The sequence below is a fragment of the Amblyraja radiata genome, chromosome 1 (assembly GCF_010909765.2).
Source record: "Amblyraja radiata isolate CabotCenter1 chromosome 1, sAmbRad1.1.pri, whole genome shotgun sequence".
NCBI lineage: Eukaryota > Metazoa > Chordata > Chondrichthyes > Rajiformes > Rajidae > Amblyraja > Amblyraja radiata.
Window position 1 is genome coordinate 182,118,445 of NC_045956.1, and position 25,297 is coordinate 182,143,741.

General features: G+C 49.5%; 1 protein-coding gene across 1 annotated transcript in view; it reads right to left on the reverse strand.

Annotated features, from left to right (window-relative positions):
- The window catches only part of exoc6b (exocyst complex component 6B), a 495,523-nt gene that overhangs the window by 157,227 nt on the left and 312,999 nt on the right, over positions 1-25,297 (reverse strand). The window contains exon 8 of the mRNA XM_033043459.1: positions 8,967-9,035. Coding sequence (XP_032899350.1) covers positions 8,967-9,035 — 69 coding nt within the window. The remainder of the gene's footprint in view (positions 1-8,966; positions 9,036-25,297) is intronic.

The following is a 25,297-nucleotide window of genomic DNA, read 5'->3' on the forward strand; positions in this document are numbered from 1 at the left end:
CAACTCTGCCGCTGCGCCACCGTGACCTGGCGGAGTTGAATTGATGGCCCGAAAGGTCTAATTCTGCTCCTCTCACTTATGACCTTATGAAAGGCACAAGGCAAACAAAGGCAGTTTGAAAGCTAGAAATCGCTACTCTGACCTGGTTCATGTCCATAGCTCCCCAGAAGTGTCGGCACAAGTCGATAGAGTGGGAAAGAAGGCATTATGGCATGTGCTTTCTTTCATAGATCGGTACAATAGACAATAGACAATAAACAATAGACAATAGACTATAGGTGCAGGAGTAGGCCATTTGGCCCTTTGAGCCAGCACCGCCATTCAATGTGATCATGGCTGATCATCCACAATCAGTACCCCGTTCCTGCCTTCTCCCCATATCCCCTGACTCCGCTTTTTTTAAGAGCCCTATCTAGCTCTCTCTTGAAAGCATCCAGAGAACCGGCCTCCACCGCCCTCTGAGGCAGAGAATTCCACAGACTCACAACTCTCTGTGAGAAAAAGTGTTTCCTCGTCTCCGTTCTAAATGGCTTACTCCTTATTCTTAAACTGTGTGGCCCCTGGTTCTGGACTCCCCCAACATCGGGAACATGTTTCCTGCCTCCAGTGTGTCCATGCCCTTATTCCCCTGTCCCACTTAGGAAACCTGAACGGAAACCTCTGGAGACTTTGCGCCCCACCCAAGGTTTCCGTGCGGTTCCCGGAGGTTGCAGGTGGTTGCCGGAGGTTACAGGTAGTGGAAGCAGGTAGGGAGACTGACAAAAACCTCCGGGAACCACACGGAAACCTTGGGTGGGGCGCAAAGTCTCCAGAGGTTTCCGTTCAGGTTTCCTAAGTGGGACAGGGGCATTAACGATCTCTGCACTGGGTACAAGACTCAGGAAGTCAAGATGCAACTCAATAAAAATTTGGTCGGGCCACATTTGGAGTGCTGTGTGTAGTTCTGATCGCCCCCCCCCATTACAGGAAGGATGTGGAGAGGGTGCAGGAGTGTTCGCTGGGACTGGAAAGAATGAGCTAAACAGCGAGGCTTGTACGAACTGGGATTGTTTTCACTGGAGCGTCGGAGGCTGAAGAGAGAGCTGCCAGAAATGTATAAACTATTATGAATGAGTGGCCCGGTGGTATGAATGAGTGGCCCGGTGGTGCAGCGGTAGAGTTGCTACCTGGAGGGCCTCTCCCACTTAGGCGGTTTTTCTAGGCGACTGCCGGCGACTCCGACAATGGAATTCACCGAAGTCAGCACCAGGTGACAACCCACGTCACCTGGCAACAACCTACGCCAGCACCTACATCAGGAGAAGACTAGCTACTGTTGCCGCAAAGTTTTGAACATTTCAATAGACAATAGACAACAGGTGCAGGAGTAGGGCATTTGGCCCTTTGAGCCAGCACCGCCATTCAATGTGATCATGGGTGATTTGGGATGATCAGCAATGATCACATTGAATGGCGGTGCTGGCTCGAAGGGCCGAATGGCCTACTCCTGCACCTGTTGTCTATTGTCTGTTGACCCGCTGAGTTACTCCAGCTTGTTGTGTCTCCCGGAGGCCTGAGAGAGGCAGATCCGACTGATCCAACAGAAAGCAGACAGTTTAGAAGTCGGAACCACAGAAACGGTAGTGTGGCGATTTGCAAGGATGTTGTCTTGGCCCTTGTCTCGAAGCAAGGAGGAAAAAATAGTCTGAGCTTGTTTGCTTTGGATCAGAGGAGAGTGAGCGATGATTGAGAGGCGTTAACTCAAGAGAGCCGAGACCTAGTGAATAAGAAGGTCGACACAAAATGCTGGAGTAACTCAGCGGGTCAGGCAGCATCGCTGGAGAGAAGAAATGGGTGACGTTTCGGGTCGAGACCCTTCTTCAGACTGAAGTCGGCGGGGGGGGGGGGGGGGTCAGGACAAAGATAGAATGCAGTCGGACACAGTCGGAGACAGTCAGACTGGTGGGAGAACTGGGAAGGGGAAGGGGAGTGGAGAGAGAGAGGGAAAGCGAGGGCTATCTGAAGTTAGAGAAGTCAATGTTCATACCGCTGGGGTGTAAGCTGCCCAAGCGAAATATGAGGTGCTGTTCCTCCAATTTGCGCTGGGCCTCACTCTGACAATGGAGGAGGCCCAGGACAGAACGGTCAGTGTGGGAATAGGAGGGGGAGTTGAAGTGCTGAGCAACCGGGAGATCAGGTAGGTTAAGACGGAATAGTGAATAAGAATTGTCCACTGGTGAATAAGAAGATCTATTTCCCTCTGCAGAGTGGTAACTAATGAGAGGGCATGGCGAGGGTGCATCAACTTCAGGTGATTGGTAGAAGAGTTGGAGAGATGAGGTGAAACAAGGTGAGATACAAGCTGGATGGAGATTGAAACAGCACATTAAAAACATGGACAAGAACAGGGGTCGGCACAGTGGCGCAGCGGTAGAGTTGCTGCCTCACAGCGCCAGAGACCCGGGTTCCATCCTGACTACGGGTGCTGTCTGCACGGAGTTTGTGCGTTCTCCCCGTCTAATATAGAAGAGTACAGCACAGGAACAGGCCCTTCGGCCCACAATATCCACGCTGAGCACTAGTCTCCTCTGCTTGGCACCGGGGAGGGAACCACCCGATGCGGGGTATCCCGGGGATGCATGGCCAAGGCCTCCAGCAGGCCCGCCGCCGCAGACCGAGGAACCAGGGGCCACAGTCTTAGAATAAAGGGGAGGCCATTTAAGACTAAGGTGAGAACAAACTTTTTCACCCAGAGAGTTGTGAATTTATGGAATTCCCTGCCACAGAGGGCAGTGGAGGCCAAGTCACTGGATGGATTTAAGAGTTAGATAGAGCTCTGGTGGAATCAAGGATATGGGGAGAAGGCAGGCACGGGTTATTGATTGGGGACGATCAGCCATGATCACAATGAGTGGCAATGCTGGCTCGAAGGGTCGAATGGCCTCCTCCTGCACCTACTTTCTATGTTTCTATGTTTCTATGAGGGCCCGCTCCGAACACAGCCTCGAGCCACCAGAGTCGAGGGGACCCACTCCGCCAAGAGCAAGGAGAGATCGCGGACAACCGTCGGGGAGTGAGGGGGGTCGTCGGAGAGAGAGAGGGGGCCATCAAGTCAGTGGGTGGTGAATCTGTGGAATTATTTGCAACAGACGGCTGTGGAGACCAAGTCAGTGGATATTTTTACGGCAGAGATAGATAGATTGACTTGATTAGTACGGGTGTCAGAGGTTATGGGGAGAAGGCAGGAGAACGGGCTCAGGAGGGAGAGATAGATCAGCCACGATTGAATGGCGGAGTAGACCTGATGGGCCGAATGGCCAAATTCTGCTCCAATCACTTGTGAACTTATGAATATTTAAAGTTGCAGACAAGGGATTCGTCAAACCGTGCTGGAAAGCAAATAGCTTGCACATGCTGAGAACAGAAATGATAAATGCTGTATCTACACGAGAGCTTTCGACACTTGAGGGAAACACATCTCTGCACATCAATCACAATGGGCGGCACGTTGGCACAGCGGTAGAGTTGCTGCCTCACGGCGCCGGAGACCCGGGTTCAATCCTGGCTGAGGGTGCTGTCTGTACGGAGTTTGCATGATCTCCCCGTGACCTGCGTGGATCTTACCCGCCACACTCAGGTTTGAGCTTGGTATAAAAGTCAAAATTGTCCCTGGTGTGTGTAGGATAGTGTTAGTGTGCATGGATCGCTGGTCGGTGGGGACTCGGTGGGCTGAAGGGCCTGTTTCTGCCAAAGATCCTATAGCGGAGAAAGTTAGACCACTCCTGCTAAATGGGCTGAAGTGTAGTACGCAACGGAGGGGAACGTGGGCCTTTTTTTCATCCATTTCAGTAACCCGACCCGACCCGACCCGACCCGACTCGCAGTGTAATCAACGTTGCAGAGGGACAGTTTGTGTTAATAAATTATAATTCTGTAAATGAGGAGAAGACTTTTACGAGGATGTTTCCGTAACCGGCTTCCATCGCCGCACTAGTATCCTACGGGATCTTTGGTGCGGGGACAGAAGCCGGTTACGGAAATGGGACCGAAAATTACCCATGAATCTGCCCATGACCGTACTAGGTCTTTTTCGTCGCGTTGTCTATCTTGCTCGCTATAGGATCTTGGGTTTCTGCGCTGGATCTCTCACCTAAACTAAACTGCAAGGGAGACGTTGCCACTCGAGGGAAACAGATTCATGCACATCAATCACAAGGCTTGTGATTGACGGCTCTGGACAGTTCCCTTGTCTTTGACTAATCCCAGTGGAATTTGGATTTAACGTAGCTGACAGGGCTGTTGAACATGATCGGGCGATTATTTGTTTGCAACCAAGGCGTGTGCCCCGGGGCGTAATACACAAGCAACCAAGATTACCAAAAGTTTGGGAGGTCATGTCGCAGTTATATAAGACGCTGGTGAGGCCGCAGTTAGAGAAGTGCAGTGGGAAAGAACTGCAGATGCTGGTAAAATCGAAGCTGGACACAAAATGCTGGAGTAACTCGGCGGGTGAGGCAGCAGCTCTGGAGAGAAGGAATGGGTGACGTTTCGGGTCGAGACCCTTCTCAGTGTGTTCAGAAAAGGTAGACAAAAATGCAGGAGAAACACAGCGGGTGAGGCAGCATCTATGGAGCGAAGGAAATAGGCGACGTTGCGGGTGGAGACCACTCCTCAGACTGATGACCCAAAACGTCACCTATTCCTTCTCTCCATAGATGCTGCCTCACCCGCTGAGTTTCTCCAGCATTTTTGTCCACCTTCGATTTTTCCAGCATCTGCAGTTCTTTCTTAAACAGTGCGTTCAGAGAAGTGTGTCCAGTTCTGGGCACCATGTTATAGGAAAGACGTTGTCAAGCTGGAACGGGTGCAGGGAAGATTTCACGCGGATGTTGCCAGGAATCCTCGTGAAATCTTCTCTACACCCTTTCCAGCTTGACAACGCCTTTGCTATAACACAGTCTGAACAACAGGGAGAGGTTTAAGAAACATTTAGACAGGTACATGGATAGGACAGGTTTGGAGGGATATGGGCCAAAACGCAGGCAGGTGGGACTAGTGTAGTTGGGACATGTTGGTCGGTGTGGGCAAGTTGGGCCGAAGGGCCTGTTTCCACACTCTATGACTGGAAAGGGTGCAAGAAGATTTATGAGGATGTTACCCGGATTCAAGTGACTGAGCTATAGGGAGAGTTTAAACAGGCTGGGACGTTATTCCTTGGAGTGCAGGAGGATCTTATTGAGATATGAGATTGTTAAGGGCTTGGACACGCTAGAGGCAGAAAACATGTTCCCGATGTTGGGGGAGTCCAGAACCAGGGGCCACAGTTTAAGAATAAGGAGTAAGCCATTTAGAGCGGAGACGAGGAAACACTTTTTCTCACAGAGAGTTGTGAGTCTGTGGAATTCTCTGCCTCAGAGGGCGGTGGAGGCCGGTTCTCTGGATGCTTTCAAGAGAGAGCTAGATAGGGCTCTTAAAAATAGTGGAGTCAGGGGATATGGGGAGAAGGCAGGAACGGGATTCGACCCGAAACGTCGCCCATTCCTTCCTCCCGCTTTTTGTGTCTACCCTCTCTCGTCTCCCTTATCCCTAACCAGTCTGAAGAAGGGTCTTGACCCGAAACGTCGCCCGCTGCCTTGCCTGCCCCGCCGAGTTGCTCCAGCGTTTTGTGTCCAGCTTCGGTTTAAACAGCATCTGCAGTTCCTTCCCACACAGAGGGAAGAATCTGCTGGGAACAGGGCTTCGGGCTCCTGAATGTGAGATCTTTTCCTCCCGTGATTGTTATCCTGTTTTTTCCCAAAGCTGTTAAGATGCAAGATTGGCCGGGTGCACAAACACACGCCACCACTTTCAGCTATTTGCCCGTGCGAGTGGTCTCAGGAAGCAAGCTGTAGCTGAGGAAACTCTTTGCCTTTCTGCAAGGGGGGGGGGGTTATGGAGTGGCCGGCCTTATCGGGAACAATAGGCCCGGGAGGAGATTTGGAGCCGTGACCTGCCCCTCACCCCGTGGGCTAAAGGCTTTGCCACACTTGACCTTCCTGACAGAGTTCGACGCTTCCTGTGTCGGTGGCACCAGTTCTCAGGGAGCAACAACATTCCCAGATTCCGGCTGCCGATGGTGCTTGGGACTTCCAGGCTCCTGCGCCCTCCGTCGCCCGTGCCCTGACCTCCCGGTGACCTCTGGACAAGGCACAACTGTCAACCTTTGGCCACCGGCAGACAACATGGAGGGCGAACGACGAGGAACCAACAGGGACAGGCCCGAACTCTATACAGACTCATAGAGTGATACAGTGTGGAAATAGGCCCCTCGGCCCAACTTGCCCACACCGGCCAACAATGTGCCAGCTACACCAGTCCCACCTGCCTGCGTTTGGCCCATATCCCTTCAAACCTTTTATCCATGTACCTGTCTAAATGTTTTCTTGAATGTTGCGAAACTATGGGGACTGTGGGGAGGCCATTTAAGACTGAGGTGAGGGGAGGCCATTTAAGACTGAGGTGAGAAAAAACGTTTTCACCCAGAGAGTTGTGAATTTGTGGAATTCCCTGCCACAGAGGGCAGTGGAGGCCAAATCACTGGATGGATTTAAGAGAGAGTTAGATAGAGCTCTAGGGGCTCGTGGAGTCAAGGGATATGGGGAGAAGGTAGGCACGGGTTATTGATAGGGGACGATCAGCCATGATCACAATGAATGGCGGTGCTGGCTCGAACGGCCGGATGGCCTCCTCCTGCACCTATTTTCTATGTTTCTATGTTTCCATGACTACCTACCACAACTACCTCCTCCGGCAGCTCGTTCCATACACCGACCACCCTTTGTGTGAAAACATTAGCCTTCAGATTCCTATTAAACCTTTCTCCCCTTCACCTTAAACCTTTGTCCTCTGGTCCTTGATACCCCTGCTCTGGGCAAGAGATTCTGTGTGTTCACCCGATCTATTCCTCTCATAGAGTGATACAGCGTGGAAACAGGCCCTTCGGCCCAACTCGTCCACACCGGCCCAACAATGTCCCAGCTACACTCGTCCCACTTGCCTGCGCTTGGTCCATAACTCTCCATGTACTATCCATGTACCTGTCTAACTGTTTCTTAAACAATGGCATAGTCCCAGCCTCAACTACCTCCCCTGGCAGCTTGTTCCATACACCCACCACCCTCCGTGTGAAAGAGCAATCCCTCGGATTCCTAGTAAATTTTTCCCCCTTCACCTTAAACCTATGCCCGCTGGCCTTCGATTCCCCTACTCTGGGCGAGAGACTCTGTGCAACTACCCGACCTATTCCTCTCATGATTTTGTACACCTCTATAAGATCCCTCCTCATCCTCCTGCGCTCCATGGAATAGAGACCCAGCCTGGTCAACCTCTCCCTATAGCTCACACCCTCTAGTCCTGGCAACATCCTCGTAAATCTTTTCTGAACCCTTTCAAGCTTGACAATGTCTTTCCTATAACATGGTGCCCAGAACTGAACACAATATTCTAAATGCGGTCTCACCAACGTCTTATACAACAGCAACATGACCTCCCAACTTCTATACACAATACTGACTGATGAAGGCCAAAGTGCCAAAAGCCTTGTACAGAAGAGATGGTTTGAATGGTTTATAGATATTAAAAGATGTACACAGGCACGTTGATATATTTTACAGAGTCATAGAGTCTTACAGCGTGGTCCAATGGTTAAGAAAACTCTCCTGAACACTTTTGGGGAATTGCACCCCATCTGAATCCTTCACACTATGATTTTCCCAGTGTATATTGGGAAAGTTGAAATCCCCGACTACAACAACCTTATTTGACCTGCAGCTGTCTGCAATCTCCCGGCACATTTGTTCTTCTAATTCCCGTTGACTATTCGGGGGTCTGTAGTGCACCCCCAACAAGGTGATCATCCCTTTCTTATTCCTCAGCTCCTCCCATATAGCCTCACTAGATGAACCATCCATAATGTCACCTCTGAACACAGCCGTGACATCCTCCTTAACCAACAATGCACCCCTCCTCCTCTTTTTCCCTCACCCCTCTCTCTCCTGAATCTCCTGTATCCCGGAACATTGAGCTGCCAGTCCTACCCCTCCCTGAACCAGGTTTCAGTCATGGCTACAACGTCCCAGTCACTCGTACCTATCCACGCCCTTATCTCATCTGCCTTACCTGTCAGGCTCCTTCATGGATACATGGATAGGACAGGTTTGGAGGAATATGGGTCTAGCGCAGGCAGGTGGGACGAGTGTAAGTTGGGCATGTTGGCTGGTGTGGGCGAGTTGGGCCGAAGGGCCTGTTGCCACGCTGTGTGACTAAACTCTGGCAGCAGGAAGTCACAAGAATAAGGGGTAAGTCATTTAGAACGGAGCCGGGGAAACACTTTTTCACAGAGAGTGGTGAGTCTGCGGAATTCTCTGCCTCAGAGGGCGGTGGAGGCAGGTTCTCCGGATACTTTCAAGAGAGAGCTAGATAGGGCTCTTAAAGATAGCGGAGTCAGGGGATGGGATAAGGGGAGAAGGCAGGAACGGGGTACTGATTGGGGATGATCAGCCATGATCACATTGAATGGCGGTGCTGGCTCGAAGGGCCGAATGGCCTACTCCTGCACCTAGACAAAAGTGCTGGAGAAACTCAGCGGGTGCAGCAGCATCTATGGAGCGAAAGAAATAGGCAACGTTTCGGGCCGAAACCCTTCTTCAGACTGATGGAATCGGTCTGTGAATCAGACTATGCGAAATCTTCTCCTGCACCTATTGTGTATTGTCTATTGTCTATTGACCAGCCATGATCACAGTGAATGGCGGTGCAGGCTCGAAGGGCCGAGTGGCCTACTCCTGCACCTATTGTCTATTGATGGTGCAGAGGGGTTCAGGATACGGAAGCGACCTCCACCACCCCCTCCGTTGCAACCCCCACCCGCCCTCCCTCCGCGCCCCCTCCCCCCACCCCCCCTCCAGCCCGACCTGGAAGGAAACAGGGCTCGAGCGCGGCCGACTCACCAGCGCGGTGTAAATGTGCAAACACCGGTACACGGGGGAGAAGTCCACCAGATCCTGCACGCTCAGCACCTGTCAAAAACATGGTGGGAAGAAGAAAAAAGAAGAGGTGAAATTCAGTGCATGCCCCCCCCCCCCCCCTCCACATCAATCTATAACTGTCAGTCACTGCAGCACTTGCACAGAAACATCAAACGTTCTTTCCACCAGATATCTGTTATAAATGGCAGGTGTGTGCAGGCGGGCGCAGCTGCTGGGAGTGAGCAGGACGATACCAGACGTGTATGTTTCACGTTTGCACCGTTTTCCCTCTCCGCGTGGAGCCCACGCTCCCTGTTTCTTAAGGCAGACACATAATGCTGGGGTAACATCAGCGGGACAGGCGGCATCTCCGGAGGGAACTGGGGTGAGCGACGTTTCGGTCCCGACTAGTCAGGGGGAAAAGGGAAACGACAGACAATAGACGACAGACAATAGGTGCAGGAGGAGGCCATTCGGCCCTTCGAGCCAGCACCGCCATTCAATGTGATCATGGCTGATCATCCCCAATCAGTACCCCGTTCCTGCCTTCTCCCCATATCCCCTGACTCCGCTATCTTTAAGAGCTCTATCTAGCTCTCTCTTGAAAGCATCCAGAGAATTGGCCTCCACTGCCTTATGAGGCAGAGAATTCCACAGACTCACAACTCTCTGGGTAAAAAAGTGTTTCCTCGTCTCCGCTCAAAACGGCTTACTCCTTATTCTTAAACTGTGGCCCCTGGTTCTAGACTCCCCCAGCATCGGAAACATGTTTCCTGCCTCTAGCTTGTCCAAACCCTTAATATTCTTATATGGTCTGATATAGACTCTGATGGAGTCATAGAGTCATAGAGTGATACACCATAGAAACAGGCCCTTCGGCCCAACTTGCCCACACCGGCCAACAATGTCCCAGCTACACTAGTCCCACTTGCCTGCGCTTGGTCCATATCCCTCCAAACCTGTCCTGTCCATGTCCCTGTCTAATAGCCCTGTCCCACGGTACGAGTTCATTCCAAGAGCTCTCCCAAGTTTTAAAAAAAATCAAACTCGTGGTAAGCACGGAGAATGAACGTAGCGAGTACGTCGGAGCTCGGGGACGTCTCTTAGCGCTAACAGCAGGGTATTCGGGAAGACTCGCTAACGGCAGGTAAGCACGGGAAGACTCGTGAAGATTTTTCAGCATGTTGAAAAATGTCCACGAGAGCCCCGAGTACCGACGAGCGGCCATTACCGTAAATCTCCGAGTTCGAATCAGGGCAAACTCGGGAGAGCTCTTGGAATGAACTCGTACCGTGGGACAGGGCTTTAACTGTTTCTTCGATGTTGGGATAGTCCCAGCCTCTGCTCCCTCCTCTGTATGGCTCGTTCCATTCACCCACCTGTGTGAAAAAGTTACCCCTCGAATTTCTATTAAATCTTTTCCCCTTCACCTTAATAATAATAATGGATGGGATTTATATAGCGCCTTTCTAATACTCAAGGCGCTTTACATCGCATTATTCATTCACTCCTCAGTTACACTCGGTGGTGGTAAGCTACTTCTGTAGCCACAGCTGCCCTGGGGCAGACTGACGGAAGCGTGGCTGCCAATCTGCGCTTACGGCCCCTCCGACCACCACCAATCACTCACACACATTCACACACATTCACACACAGGCAAAGGTGGGTGAAGTGTCTTGCCCAAGGACACAACGACAGTATGCACTCCAAGCGGGATTCGAACCGGCTACCTTCCGGTTGCCAGCCGAGCACGTAGCCCATTGTGCCATCTGTCGTACTCTGTGTCCCCTGGTCCTCGATTCCCCTACTCTGGGCAAAATAATCTGTGCATCTACCCGATCTATTCCTCTCATGATCTTATACGCCTCAATATGTGGAGAGATAAAGACCAATGAATGATAGATGTGCAAAAAAATAACGATTATAAATGAAACGGGAATTGGGTGAAAACGGGAGTTGGTGCCACTTGGGTGGGGGAGGCATGTTGAGAGGAGGGAATGCCAGGATTATTTGAAGTTAGAGAGATCAGTATGCCTCGCTGTCACCTTCCCCACAGCAAACAATGAACCAATCTTTTTGTTTAAGAAGGAACTGCAGATGCTGGAAAATCGAAGGTACACAAAAATGCTGGAGAAACTCAGCGGGTGCAGCAGCATCTATGGAGCGAAGGAAATAGGCAAAGTTTCGGGCCGAAACCCTTCTTCAGACCAATGGAGAACCAATCTTCATTTCCTTGATCATCGTTTGTGTTGATCTGTCATTTTCACACCTTACCCTTCCATATGACTAGTCTCCCACGCCTCTGACTCTCAGTCTGAAGAAGGGTCTTGACTTGAAACGTCACCCAGTCCTTCTCTCCAGAGACGCTGCCTGTCCCGCTGAGTTACTCCAGCATTTTGTGTCTACCTTCGATTTTTGTGTCTACCTTCGATTTAGACCAGCATCTGATTCAGATTCAGATTATTGTCATTGTGCAGTGTCCAAGTACAGCGACAACAAAATGCACTTCTGCACTGCGGAATCTGCACTTCTTTCCTGCAGCTTTTATGCAGCCGTGTACCTCGGACTGAAGGGGGTTTACCGTTGTGGAATGCGAGTCCCACAATTGGGGAATGTTCTCCTGAAATGTTACCACTTAACACTAAATCAGTCGCAGGCCCTCTCCGCATTTAAACCTTCTGAATCAATCGCACATAATAGGAAGAGATATTCCAGTGTTATATTCCAGTAGGATATTTCAGCGGGATAGCAAACTCAAGAGCACTGTTCACTGGAGCTCTATCTAACTCTCACTGGAAACTATTACATAGAAACATAGAAAATAGGTGCAGGAGTAGGCCATTCGGCCCTTTGAACCTGCACCGCCATTCAATATGACCATGGCTGATCATCCAACTCAGTATCCTGTACCTGCCTTCTCTCCACACCCCCTGATCCCTTTAGCCACAAGGGCCACATCTAACTCCCTCTTAAATATAGCCAATGAACTGGCCTATTCACTGGAGTTTAGAAGGATGAGGGGATGGGGGGGGGGGGGATCTTATAGAAACATATAAAATTATAAAAGGACTGGACAAGCTACATGCAGGAAAAATGTTCCCAATGTTGGGCGAGTCCAGAACCAGGGGCCACAGTCTTAGAATAAAGGGGAGGTCATTTAAGACTGAGGTGAGAAAAAACTTTTAAACCCAGAGTTGTGAATTTATGGAATTCCCTGCCACAGAGGGCAGTGGAGGCCAAGTCACTGGATGGATTTAAGAGAGAGTTAGATAGAGCTCTAGGGGCTAGTGGAGTCAAGGGATATGGGGAGAAGGCAGGCACGGGTTATTGATAGGGGACGATCTACCATGATCACAATGAATGGCGGTGCTGGCTCGAAGGGCCGAATGGCCTCCTCCTGCACCTATTTTCTATGTTTCTACGAGCAGTTCCACGGGGACTGGTGGACACCCTCCCATCGGGCAAGAGGTACAGCAGGATGTTGCCAGCACTCGAGGGCCTGAGCTAAGGGGCAAGGGTGAACAGGCTAGGACTTGGAGTGCAGGAGGATGAGGGGTGATCTTATGAGGTGTACAAAACCTTAAAAAGAACAGACAAGAGGTGCAGGAGGAGGCCATTCGGCCCTTCGAGCCAGCACCGCCATTCAATGTGATCGTGGCTGATCATCCCCAATCAGTACCCCGTTCCTGCCTTCTCCCCATATCCCCCAACTCCGCTATCTTCAAGAGCCCTATCTAGCTCTCTCTTGAAAGTTTCCAGAGAACCTGCCTCCACCGCCCTCTGAGGCAGAGAATTCCACACTCGCCACTCTCTGTGTGAAAAAGTGTTTCCTCGTCTCCGTTCTAAATGGCTTACCCCTTATTCTTAAACTGTGGCCCCTGGTTCTGGACTCCCCCAACATCGGGAACATGTTTCCTGCCTCTAGCATGACCAATCTCTTAATAACCTTATATGTTTCAATGAGATACCCTCTCATCCTTCTAAATTCCAGTGTACAAGCCCAGCCGCTCCATTCTATCAACATATGACAGTCCCGCCATCCCGGGAATTAACCTTGTAAACCTACGCTGCACTCCCTCAATAGCAAGAATGTCCTTCCTCAAATTAGGGGACCAAAACTGCACACAATACTCCAGGTGTGGTCTCACTAGGGCTCTGTACAACCTCCTCTTTGCTCCTATACTCAACTCCTCTTGTTATGAAGGCCAACATGCCAACTATACATTACCAACTATACATTTTGCCGACTGGAAGCTATTATTTGCAAATGTTCAGAAGGTCTGTAATCATAACTGGGCCTACAGAGAATGTCAACAAACCACAAAGAAGATGAGATTACAGGCTGACCATCCATCCTATCTATCTATTCAACACATCAGAAATCGCTGACAGTGGGGGAGGGGGAGGAGCGACGGGGAGAGTGGCCAAGCAGCGAATTGTGGACGCAGCCCAGACCATCGCACAAATCAGCCTCCCTTCCATTGACTCCATCTACACCTCACGCTGCCTCGGCAAGGCCAGCAGCATCATCAAGGACCAGTCTCACCCCCGGCCACTCCCTCTTCTCCCCTCTCCCATCAGGCAAAAGGTGTAGAAATATGAAAACGCACACCTCCAGATTCAGGGACAGTTTCTTCCCAGCTGTTATCAGGCAACTGAATCATCCTACCACAACCAGAGCAGTCCTGAACTACTATCTACCTCAATGGTGAACCCCGGACTATCTTTGATTAGACTTTAAGGGCCTGTTCCACTTGGCGATTTTTTCGGCGACTGGCTGCATCATTGGATGATGTATCAGGTCACCGAAAAATATGCGGCGTGATGCGGTGTGATGACGCATTAACGCACGATGTTTTTTCAAGTGTTGCAACAATTTTTTTGTCGCTGCTGGATTTGAAATGTTCAAAATCTTTTGGCAACACTGATATGACAGTCGCCGAAAAAATCACCGTGGGACAGGCCCTTTACCTTGCACCAAATGTTATTCCCTCATCATGTATCTCTATACACTGTACTGTAAACGGCTCGATTGTATTCTTGTATTGTCTTTCCGCTGACTGGATAGCACGCAACAAAAAGCTTTTCGCTGTACCTCGGTACACGTGACAATAAACTAGACTGAAACTCAAAGGCTGTAGGAAGGAACTGCAGATGCTGGTTTCCATCGAAGATAGACACAAACTGCTGGAGTAACTCAGCGGGGCAGGCAGCGTCTCTGGAGCGAAGAAATGTGTGACGTTTCAAGTCGAGACCCTTCTTCAGACTGAGAGTCAGAGGCGAGGGAGAGTAGTAATATGGAAGGGTAAGGTGTGAAAATGACAGATCAACACAAACGATGTTCAAGGAAATGAAGGTACACAAAAAAGCTGGAGAAACTCAGCGGGTGCAGCAGCATCTATGGAGCGAAGGAAATAGCTATTTCCTTCGCTCCATAGATGCTGCTGCACCCGCTGAGTTTCTCCAGCTTTTTTGTGTACCTTCGATTTTCCAGCATCTGCAGTTCCTTCTTAAACATCAAGGAAATGAAGATTGGTTCATTGTTGGCTGAGGGGAAGGCGACAACGAGGCATACAAACAGCAAAATTAATCAGGAGGACAGTGGAACAAGTCGGAGAAGATGTTGTCAAGCTGGTAAAGGTACAGAGAAGATTTACAAAGATGTTGCCAGGACTCGAGGGTCTGAGCTATAGGGAGAGGTTGAGTAGGCTGGGACTCTATTCCTTGGAGCGCAGGAGGATGAGGGGTGATCTTATAGAGGTGTACAAAATCATGAGAGGAACAGATCGGGTAGATGCACAGAGTCTCTTGCCCAGAGTAGGGGAATCGAGGACCAGAGGACATCGGTTCAAGGTGAAGTCCAGAATAAGGAAGGGGTCACAGTTTAAGGGTAAAGGGGAAATCATTTAGGACCGAGATGAGAAAAACATTTTTCACACAGAGAGTGGTGAATCTGTGGAATTCTCTGCCACAGAAGGTAGTTGAGGCCAGTTCATTGGCTATATTTAAGAGGAAGTTAGATGTGGCCCTTGTGGCTAAAGGGATCGGGGGGTATGGAGAGAAGGCAGGTACAGGATACTGAGTTGGATGATCAGCCATGATCATATTGAATGGCGGTGCAGGCTCTATGTTTCTATGTTTCTATGAAGGGGTAAAGATTTAATAGGAATCTGAGGGGTAACTTTTTCACACAAAGGGTGGTGGGTGTATGGAACAAGCTGCCAGAGGAGGTAGTTGAGGCTGGGACTATTGCAACGATTAAGAAACGGTTAGACAGGTACATGGATAGGACAGGTTTGGAGGGATATGGGCCAAGCACAGGCAGGTGGGACTAGTATAGATGGGGCATTGTGGTTCGCTATGGGCAAGTTGGGTCGAAGGGCCTGTTTCCACGTTTTACCACTCCATGATTCCATGACCGTAACTAGGGTGGGTGAGGGACGGAGGGAGGGGGAGTGAACGCAAGGGCTCCCTGAAGTTCGAGAAACCAAGCTGGTTTGTAAGCTGCCCAAGCAAACGCAATGAAAATTGACAGCTGGGCATCCGCACACAAAATAAAAAAGGCAATTCACAAATGAAAAGGCCCAAATTGCTCTTGCGGTTTTGAAACTTCTCGGATGCTCTTTAAAACCAATAATCCTAACCACTGTTGGAATGTGGTACTGGGCCACGGTGGTCTGGTGACTGAGCCTAAAATGGTTTCCAGAAGAGTATCTGGAGACACCAGCTCATGGCTCACCAGAAGGACTGGTTTCCATTCAAATAACTGCACACAAGCGGAAACAGGCCCTTCAGCCCAACTTACCCAGACCGGCCAACATGCCCCATCGACACTAGTCCCACCTGCCTGTTTTTTTCCCATATCTCTCCAAACTTGCCCTATCCATGTACCTGTCCAAACGTCTCTTAAATGTAACGATAGCACCTGCCTCGACTACCTCCGCCGGCAGCTCGTACCATACGCCCACCACCCTTTGTGTGACAAAAGTTACCCCTCAGGTTTCTAGTAAAACTTTCCCCCTTCACATTAACCCTATGTCCCCTTGTTCTCCATTCCCCTACTCTGGGCATCTCCCTATTCCTCTCATGATCTTGTACACCTCTATAAGATCACCTCTCATCCTCCTGCACTCCAAGAAATAGAGTCCCAGCCTACTCAACTTCTCCCTGTAGCTCAGGCCCCTCAGGTCCTGGCAACATCCTCATAAATCTTCTCTAATATTTTTCCAACTTGACAACATGGTTCCTGCAACATGGTGATCAAAACTGAACACAGTATGTTGTGTGTGGCCTCACCAATGTGTTATAGACAGTAGACAAAAGGTGCAGGAGTAGGCCATTCGGCCCCTCGAGCCAGCACTGCCATTCAATGTGACCATCCCCAATCAGTACCCTGTTCCTGCCTTCTCCCCATATCCCCTGACTCCAAAATAAGGGGTAAGCCATTTAGAATGGAGACGAGGAAACACTTTTTCTCACAGAGAGTTGTGAGTCTGTGGAATTCTCTGCCTCAGAGGGTGGTGGAGGCCGGCTCTCTAGATACTTTCAAGAGAGAGCTAGATAGGGCTCTTAAAGATAGCGGAGTCAGGGGATATGGGGAGAAGGCAGGAACGGGGTACTGATTGGGGATGATCAGCCATGATCACAGTGAATGGCGGTGCTGGCCCGTGGGGCCGAATGGCCTACTCTATTGTCTATAGAGTATTGTCTATAGGGTCTATTGTCTATTGACTCTCTCCAGAGCCAGCACATCCTTCCTCAGACGTGGGGCTCAAGTCTGCCCAGTTGCAAACACTGCCAGCAGATTTACGACCAGGGTTAAAACAAACCCTTGCCCTGCACGAGTGCATCTCCAAGTGGACGAATGTGACGTTGTGAGACTGGAATAGGGAAACGTGAGCCTGAATTCACCATTACGTCCTTGGGACTTCTAAGTAGGAACTCCACGCTGTCTGAAGTATGTTCGTCTGCTGTCTCTGGATGCGATTAGCAGTAATGATGATTGGTTTTAATGAGAGGTAATGGCATACATTCTAAGTGGCATGACATCAATGAAAACCAAATCAAACCCACTCACAAGGTTAATTCTCAATTACAGAGAACCTTAAATATAAACAATATGTTTGGGTGGGGAGGGGGGGGGGGGAGTGGGGAGTGAATTAAAATTCAACCCAGGTTCCCTGTTTTTTTTAATTTCTTTCTCCGCTGGAAGATATTTGTCATACAGCTGGGAGGAGTGCGGAGAAGGTTTACGAGGATGTTGCCGGGACTCTGAGGGGCCTGAGCTGCAGGGAGAAGCTGAGCAGGCTGGGAGGAGGGTGGGGGGGGGGGGTGATCTTATTGAGGTTCATAAGATAAGGTTCATAAGGTTCATTTATTGTCACATTGGTGTAGTGAAATTCAAGTTGCCATTGCAGCACATTGATAAGAATACAACACAACATTATAACGAAAATTTAACATAGAAACATAGACAATAGGTGCAGGAGTAGGCCATTCGGCCCTTCGAGCTTGCACCGCCATTCAATATGATCATGGCTGATCATCCAACTCAGTATCCTGTACCTGCCTTCTCTCCATACCCCCTGATCCCTTTAGCCACAAGGGCCACATCTAACTCCCTCTTAAATATATCCAATGAACTGGCCTCAACTACCTTCTGTGGCAGAGAATTCCACAGATTCACCACTCTCTGTGTGAAAAATGTTTTTCTCATCTCGGTCCTAAAGGATTTCCCCTTTATCCTTAAACTGTGACCCCTTGTCCTGGACTTCCCCAACATCGGGAACAATCTTCCTGCATCTAGCCTGTCCAACCCCTTAAGAATTTTGTAAGTTTCTATAAGATCCCCCCTCAATCTTCTAAATTCCAGCGAGTACAAGCCGAGTCTATCCAGTCTTTCTTCATATGAAAGTCCTGACATCCCAGGAATCAGTCTGGTGAACCTTCTCTGTACTCCCTCTATGGCAAGAATGTCTTTCCTAGGTTCATAAGGTTCATTTATTGTCACATACACCAATTGGTGTAGTGAAATTCAAGTTGCCATTGCAGCACATTGATAAGAATACAATATAACATTATAAAGACATTTTAACATTAAAACATCCCCCCACAATGGTTCCCATTGTGAGGGAAGGCACAAAGTCCAGGCCCCATCCCCATGTCCACCCATAGTCGGGCCTATTGAGGCCTACACCCGATGTTCCATGCCCTTCTACGCTGGGTGATGTAGCTCCGTCGTCGGGAGAATCCTCACAGCGGCTTGGGTCGCCTGGAACGGCTGCTTCCTTACCGGAGACCGCGGCTTCCGAAGCCGACAGGCCGCGCACAGAATCGTGAGGGGGAAATCAGATTGAAGGAGGGCCTCGACCCGAAACGTCGCCTACCCCTTTTCTCCTTTTACATAGCAAAAGGATTTGAGTATAGGAGCAGGGAGGTACTACTGCAGTTGTGCAGGGTCTTGATGAGACCACACCTGGAGTATTGCGTACAGTTTTGGTCTCCTAATCTGAGGAAAGACACTCTTGCCATAGAGGGAGTACAGAGAAGGTTCACCAGACTGATTCCTGGGATGGCAGGACTTTCATATGAAGAAAGACTGGATAGACTCGGCTTGTACTCGTTAGAATTTAGAAGATTGAGGGGGGGATCTTATAGAAACTTACAAAATTCTTAAGGGGTTGAACAGGCTAGATGCAGGTAGATTGTTCCCGATGTTGGGGAAGTCCAGAACAAGGGGTCACAGTTTAAAGATAAGGGGGAAATCTTTAAGGACAGAGATGAGAAAAACATTTTTCACACAGAGAGTGGTGAATCTGTGGAATTCTCTGCCACAGAAGGTAGCTGAGGCCAGTTCATTGGCTATATTTAAGAGGGAGTTAGATGTGGCCCTTGTGGCTAAAGGGATCAGGGGGTATGGAGAGAAGGCAGGTACAGGATACTGAGTTGGATGATCAGCCATGATCATATTGAATGGCAGTGCTGGCTCGAAGGGCCGAATGGCCTACTCCTGCCCCTATTTTCTATGTTTCTATGTTTCCATGGATGCTGCCTCACCCGCTGAGTTCCTCCGGCATTTTTTTGTCTACAGCATCTGCAGTTCCTTCTTAAACAGGGGGACAGATAGGCTGAGCAGACAGTATTTTACCCAGGGGAATCCAGAACCAGGGGACATCGCTTCAAGGCGAGACCAAGAGGGAAAATATTGAGGGGCAACCTTTTCACTCAGAGGGTGGTGGGTTTAGGTTCATAAGTTCACAGCAGCAGAAGTAGGCCATTCGGCCCTTTAACCCATTTGGGACAGCAGAGTGGCGCGAGGGAAGCAGCCTCTAGGTACATGGAGAGGACAGGTTTGGAGGGATACGGACCAAACGCGGGCAAGTGGAACTAGTGTAGATGGGACAATAGACAATAGAAACTAGGTGCAGAAGTAGGCCATTTGGCCCTTCGAGCCAGCACCGCCATTCAATGTGATCATGGCTGATCATCCCTAATCAGTACCCCGTTCCTGCCTTCTCCCCATATCCCCATCTTTAAGAGCCCTATCTAGCTCTCTCTTGAAAGTATCCAGAGAACCTGCCTCCACCGCCCTCTGAGGCAGAGAATTCCACAGACTCACCACTCTCTGTGAGAAAAAGTGTTTCCTCGTCTCCGTTCTAAATGGCTTACTCCTTATTCTTAAACTGTGGCCCCTGGTTCTGGACTCCCCCAACATCGGGAACATGTTTCCTGCCTCTAGCGTGTCAACAATCTACCGTTAATAATCTTATATGTTTCAATGAGATACCCTCTTATCCTTCTAAACTTCAGAGTGTACAAGTCCAGCTGCTCCATTCTTTCAGCATATGACAGTCCCGCCAACCCGGGAATTAACCTTGTAAACCTACGCTGCACTCCCTCAATAGCAAGAATGTCCTTCCTCAAATTAGGGGACCAAAACTGCACACAATACTCCAGGTGTGGTCTCACTGGGGCTCTGTACAACTGCAGAAGGACCTCTTTGCTCCTATATTCGATTCCGCTTGTTATAAAGACCAACATGCCATTCGCTTTCTTAACTGCCTGCTGTACCTGCATGCTTACTTTCATAGACTGATGTACAAGGACCCCCAGATCCCGTTGTACTTCCCCTTTTCCCTACTTGACTCCATTTAGATAGATAAGACCTGTCACTCTGCTTAAGCTGGGAGTTGTGCTCCACGGCTGAGAGTTATTGCGTGGACTGTGAGTTCAATCTAATTGCTGGTGACGCATGTCCACAATTCACTTCGAAGGTAATTGCCGCTCCGTGCACTGACGACATGTGGCTTTGACAGACTCAAAGGCATTTCAACAGGAAATACTCCGAGGCCAAGCGTACATATTGTATCTGTTTCAATGACGGCACAACCAAATTCGCTGTGTAATCCTGCACGTCCACACCCTCTTTGAGTCTGAACGTGGCGACGCACGTTCTCTCCTCCCAGTCAGGGTTTCTGAAGAAGGGTCTCAATAGATAATAGACAATAGACAATAGGTGCAGGAGTAGGCCATTTGGCCCTTTGAGCCAGCACAGCCATTCAATGTGATCATGGCTGATCATCCCCAATCAGTACCCCGTTCCTGCCTTCTCCCCATATCCCCTGACTCCGCTATTTTTAAGAGCCCTATCTAGCTCTCTATTGAAAGCATCCAGAGAACCCACCTCCACCGCCCTCTGAGGCAGAGAATTCCACAGACTCACCACTCTCTGTGAACAAAAGTGTTTCCTCATCTCCGTTCTAAATGGCTTACTCCTTGTTCTTAAACTGTGGCCCCTGGTTTTGGACTCCCCCAACATCGGGAACATGTTTCCGGCTTCTAGCGTGTCCAAACCCTTAACAATCTTATGTGTTTCAATGAGATTACCTCTCATCCTTCTAAACTCCAGAGTGTACAAGCCCAGCCGCTCCATTCTCTCAGCATATGACAGTCCCGCCATCCCGGGAATTAACCTTGTCTCGAGCCGAAACGTCACCCATTCCTTCTCTCCAGAGGTGCTGCCTGTCCCGCTGAGTTACTCCAGCATCTTGAGTCTATCTATGAGCCTCACTGCTGCTCCAGATGTTAGATCTTCCTTTTCCAACGAGGGGCTTCTTGTTGTGCTTCTCCTGAGGTTTTCAATGGTTCATTGGTGATTCATTTCCCACATGGGCATTTGACCACTGACATTCCTATTGCATCTATTATACATAAGCTCATCAGTTCATAGGATCTAGGAGCAGACTTAGGCCATTCGGCCCGTCAAGTCTACTCCGCCATTCACTCAAGGCAGAGCAATCTTTCCCTCTCAACCCCATTCTCCTGCCTGACATTGTGTGCAGTTTTGGTCCCCTAATTAGAGGAAGGACATTCTTGCTACTGAGGGAGTGCAACGTAGGTTTACAAGGATAATTCCCGGGATGGCGGGACTGTCATATGCTGAGAGAATGGAGCGGCTGGGCTTGTACACTCTGGAGTTTAGAAGGATGAGAGGGTATCTCATTGAAACATATAATATTGTTAAGGGCTTGGACATGCTAGAGGCAGGAAACATGTTCCCGATGTTGGGGGAGTCCAGAACCAGGGGCCACAGTTTAAGAATAAGGAGTAAGCCATTTAGAACGAAGACGAGGAAACACTTTTTCTCACAGAGAGTGGTGAGTCTGTGGAATTCTCTGCCTCAGAGGGTGGTGGAGACCGGATCGTTACACCAAAGATACCAGAAGAGAGAAGGTGGGTGACGATGAGGAAGGAAAGGAAGCATGGAGCACAGGAGACCCCGGGGGATGTACCTCTTGAAAGCAGGTTCACCCTCTCCGCAGCCGTCAATAGACAATAGACGATAGACAATAGGTGCAGGAGTAGGCCATACGGCCCTTCGAGCCAGCACTGCCATTCAATGTGATCATGGCTGATCATCCACAATCAGTACCCCGTTCCTGCCTTCTCCCCATATCCCCTGACTCCGCTATCTTTAAGAGCCCTATCTAGCTCTCTCTTGAAAGCATCCAGAGAACCGGCCTCCACCGCCCTCTGAGGCAGAGAATTCCACACACTCACCACTCTCTGTGTGAAAAAGTTTTTCCTCATCTCCATTCTAAATGGCTTACCCCTTATTCTTAAACTGTGGCCCCTGGTTCTGGACTCCCCCAACATCGGGAACATGTTTACTGCCTCTAGCGTGTCCAAACCCTTCATAATTTTATATGTTTCAATACGATCCCCTCTCATCCTTCTAAACTACAGAGTGTACAAGCCCAGCAGCTCCATTCTCTCAGCATATGACAGTCCCGCCATCCCGGGAATTAACCTTGTAAACCTACGCTGCACTCCCTCAATAGCAAGAATCTCCTTCCTCAAATTTGGAGAACTAAACTGCACACAATACTCCAGTTGTGGTCTCACTAGGGCCCTGTACAACTGCAGAAGGACCTCTTTGCTCCTATACTCAACTCCTCTTGTTATGAAGGCCAACATGCCATTCGCTTTCTTCACTGCCTGTTGTACCTGCATGCTTACTTTCATAGACTGATGAACAAGGACCCCCCGATCCCGTTGTACTTCCACTTTTCCCAACTTGACACCATTTAGATAGTAATCAGCCTTCCTGTTTTTGCTACCGAAGTGGATAACCTCACATTTATCCACATTAAACTGCATCTGCCATGCATCTGCCCACTCACCCAACCTGTCCAAGTCAACCTGCATTCTCATAGCATCCTCCTCACAGTTCACACTGTCACCCAGCTTTGTATCATCTGCAAATTTGCTAATGTTACTTTGAATCCCTTCATCTCAATCATTAATGTATATTGTAAATAGCTGCGGTCCCAGCACCGAGCCTTGCGGTACCCCACTAATCACTGCCTGCCATTCTGAAAGGGACCCGTTAATCCCTACTCTTTGTTTCCTGTCTGCCTGCCAACCAATTCTCTATCCATGTCAGCACTCTACCCCCAATGCCATATGCGCTCATTTTGCCCACTAAGCGCCTGTGTGGGACCTTATCAAATGCTTTCTGAAAGTCCAGGTACACTACATCCACTGGCTCTCCCTTGTCCATTTTCCTAGTTACATCTTCAAAAAATTCCAGAAGATTAGTCAAGCATGATTTCCCCTTTGTAAATCCATGCTGACTCGGACCGATCCTGTTACTGCTATCCAAATGTGCCGCTATTTCATCTTTTATAATTGACTCCAGCATCTTCCCCTGCTTTCTCTCTCCCGCCTTTCTTAAAAAGTGGGATGACATTAGCTACCCTCCAATCCACAGGAACTGATCCTGAGTCAATAGAACATTGGAAAATGATCACCAATGCGTCCACGATTTCTAGAGCCACTTCCTTAAGTACGCTGGGATGCAGGCCATCAGGCCCTGGGGATTTATCAGCCTTCAGTCAGACATGATCACAATGAATGGCGGTGCTGGCTCGAAGGACCAAATGGCCTCCTCCTGCACCCATTTTCTGTTTTCTATGAGTAGAAATACAGACTATAAACCGCGGTCACTGTGACTTCAGCCTGAAGAAGGGTCTCGACCCGAAACGTCACCTATTCCTTCGCTCCATAGATGCTGCCTATCCCGGTGAGTTTCTCCAACATTTTTGTCTACCTTCGATTTTTCCAGCATCTGCAGTTCTTTCTTAAACGTGACTTCAGGCTTGGATGGAGTGGATGTGGAGAGGATGTTTCCACCAGTGGGAGAGTCTAGGACCAGAGGTCACAACCTCAAAATTAAAGGACGTTCCTTTAGTGAGGAGATAAGGAGGCATTTCTATCGTCAGAGGGTGGTGAATCTGTGGGATTCTTTGCCACAGAAGGCTGTGGAGGCCAAGTCAGTGGATATTGTTACGGCAGAGATTGATAGATTCTTGATTAGTGCGGGTGTCAGGGGTTATGGGGGAGAAGGCAGGAGAATGGGGTTAGGAGGGAGAGATAGATCAGCCATGATTGAATGGTGGAGTAGACCTGATGGGCCGAATGGCCTAATTCTGCTCCTATCACTTATGAACATGACCTTATGAACCATAAAGCTCAGTCACTGTGTTTTGGGCTGGTGGGAGAAGTTGCTGGCCCCTTGTGTAGCTTGAGTTGCTTTGTGGGTCGTGCAGGAAGACAGTGGTTACATCAAGCGAAGATTCTTCTGGTTAATGTGGGTTTGATCAGAAACCCCGATGATCCAGAGCAACATACCAAGTATCTAACGTTTTCACACAGAGGGCGTTGGGTGCATGGAACGAGCTGCCGGAGGAGGCAGTTGGGGCTGGGACTATCGCAAAATTTAAGAAACAGTTAGACAGGTACATGGATAGGGCAGGTTTAGAGGGCTATGGGCCAAACGCTGGCAGGTGGGACTAGTGTAGCTGGGACATGTTGGCCGGTGTGGGCAAGTTGGGCCGAAGGTTAAGGATTGTTAAGGGCTTGGACACACATATGCTGAGGGAATGGAGCGGCTGGGCTTGTACACTCTGGAGTTTAGAAGGATGAGAAGGTATCCAGTCCTCAAACAACTTCACTGGCTTCCCATCTCCCACCGGATCACCTACAAAATCCTGGTCCTCACCTACAAAGCCCTCCACCAACTGGCCCCCCCATATCTCATTGACCTCCTCTCCCCCTACCAACCCTCACGGTCCCTCAGATCCACATCAGCCGGTCTCCTCTCCATCCACAAGTCCAACCTCCGCAGTTTTGGGGACAGAGCCTTCTCCAGGGCAGCTCCCAGGCTCTGGAACTCCCTCCCCCAACTGATCCGCAATTCCGTGTCCCTCACCATCTTCCAGTCCCGCCTCAAGACCCATCTCTTCACCTCTGCCTATCCTTAGCCCCACGTCCCCCTCCCTTTTCATCTGTGCATTAATTGCCTCATACTGTGTTTTGTATTGAATTCTGTCTTTACTTTGTGTACTAGTCATGTCTCTACTATTTATTTCATTCCCCTTACATGTTTTTCCTCTACATGCTCAATTTTTGTAAGGTGTCCTTGAGACTCTTGAAAGGCGCCCATAAATAAAATTTATTATTATTATTATTATCTCATTGAAACATATAAGATTGTTAAGGGTTTGGACACGCTAGAGGCAGGAAACATGTTCCCGATGTTGGGGGAGTCCAGAACCAGGGGCCACAGTTTGAGAATAAGGAGTAAGCCATTTAGAACGGAGACGAGGAAACACTTTTTCTCCCAGAGAGTGGTGAGTCTGTGGAATTCTCTGCCTCAGAGGACGGTGGAAGCAGATTCTCTGGATGCTTTCACGAGAGAGCTAGATGTGGCTAAGGGGATCAGCGGGTATGGAGAGAAGGCAGGTACGGGA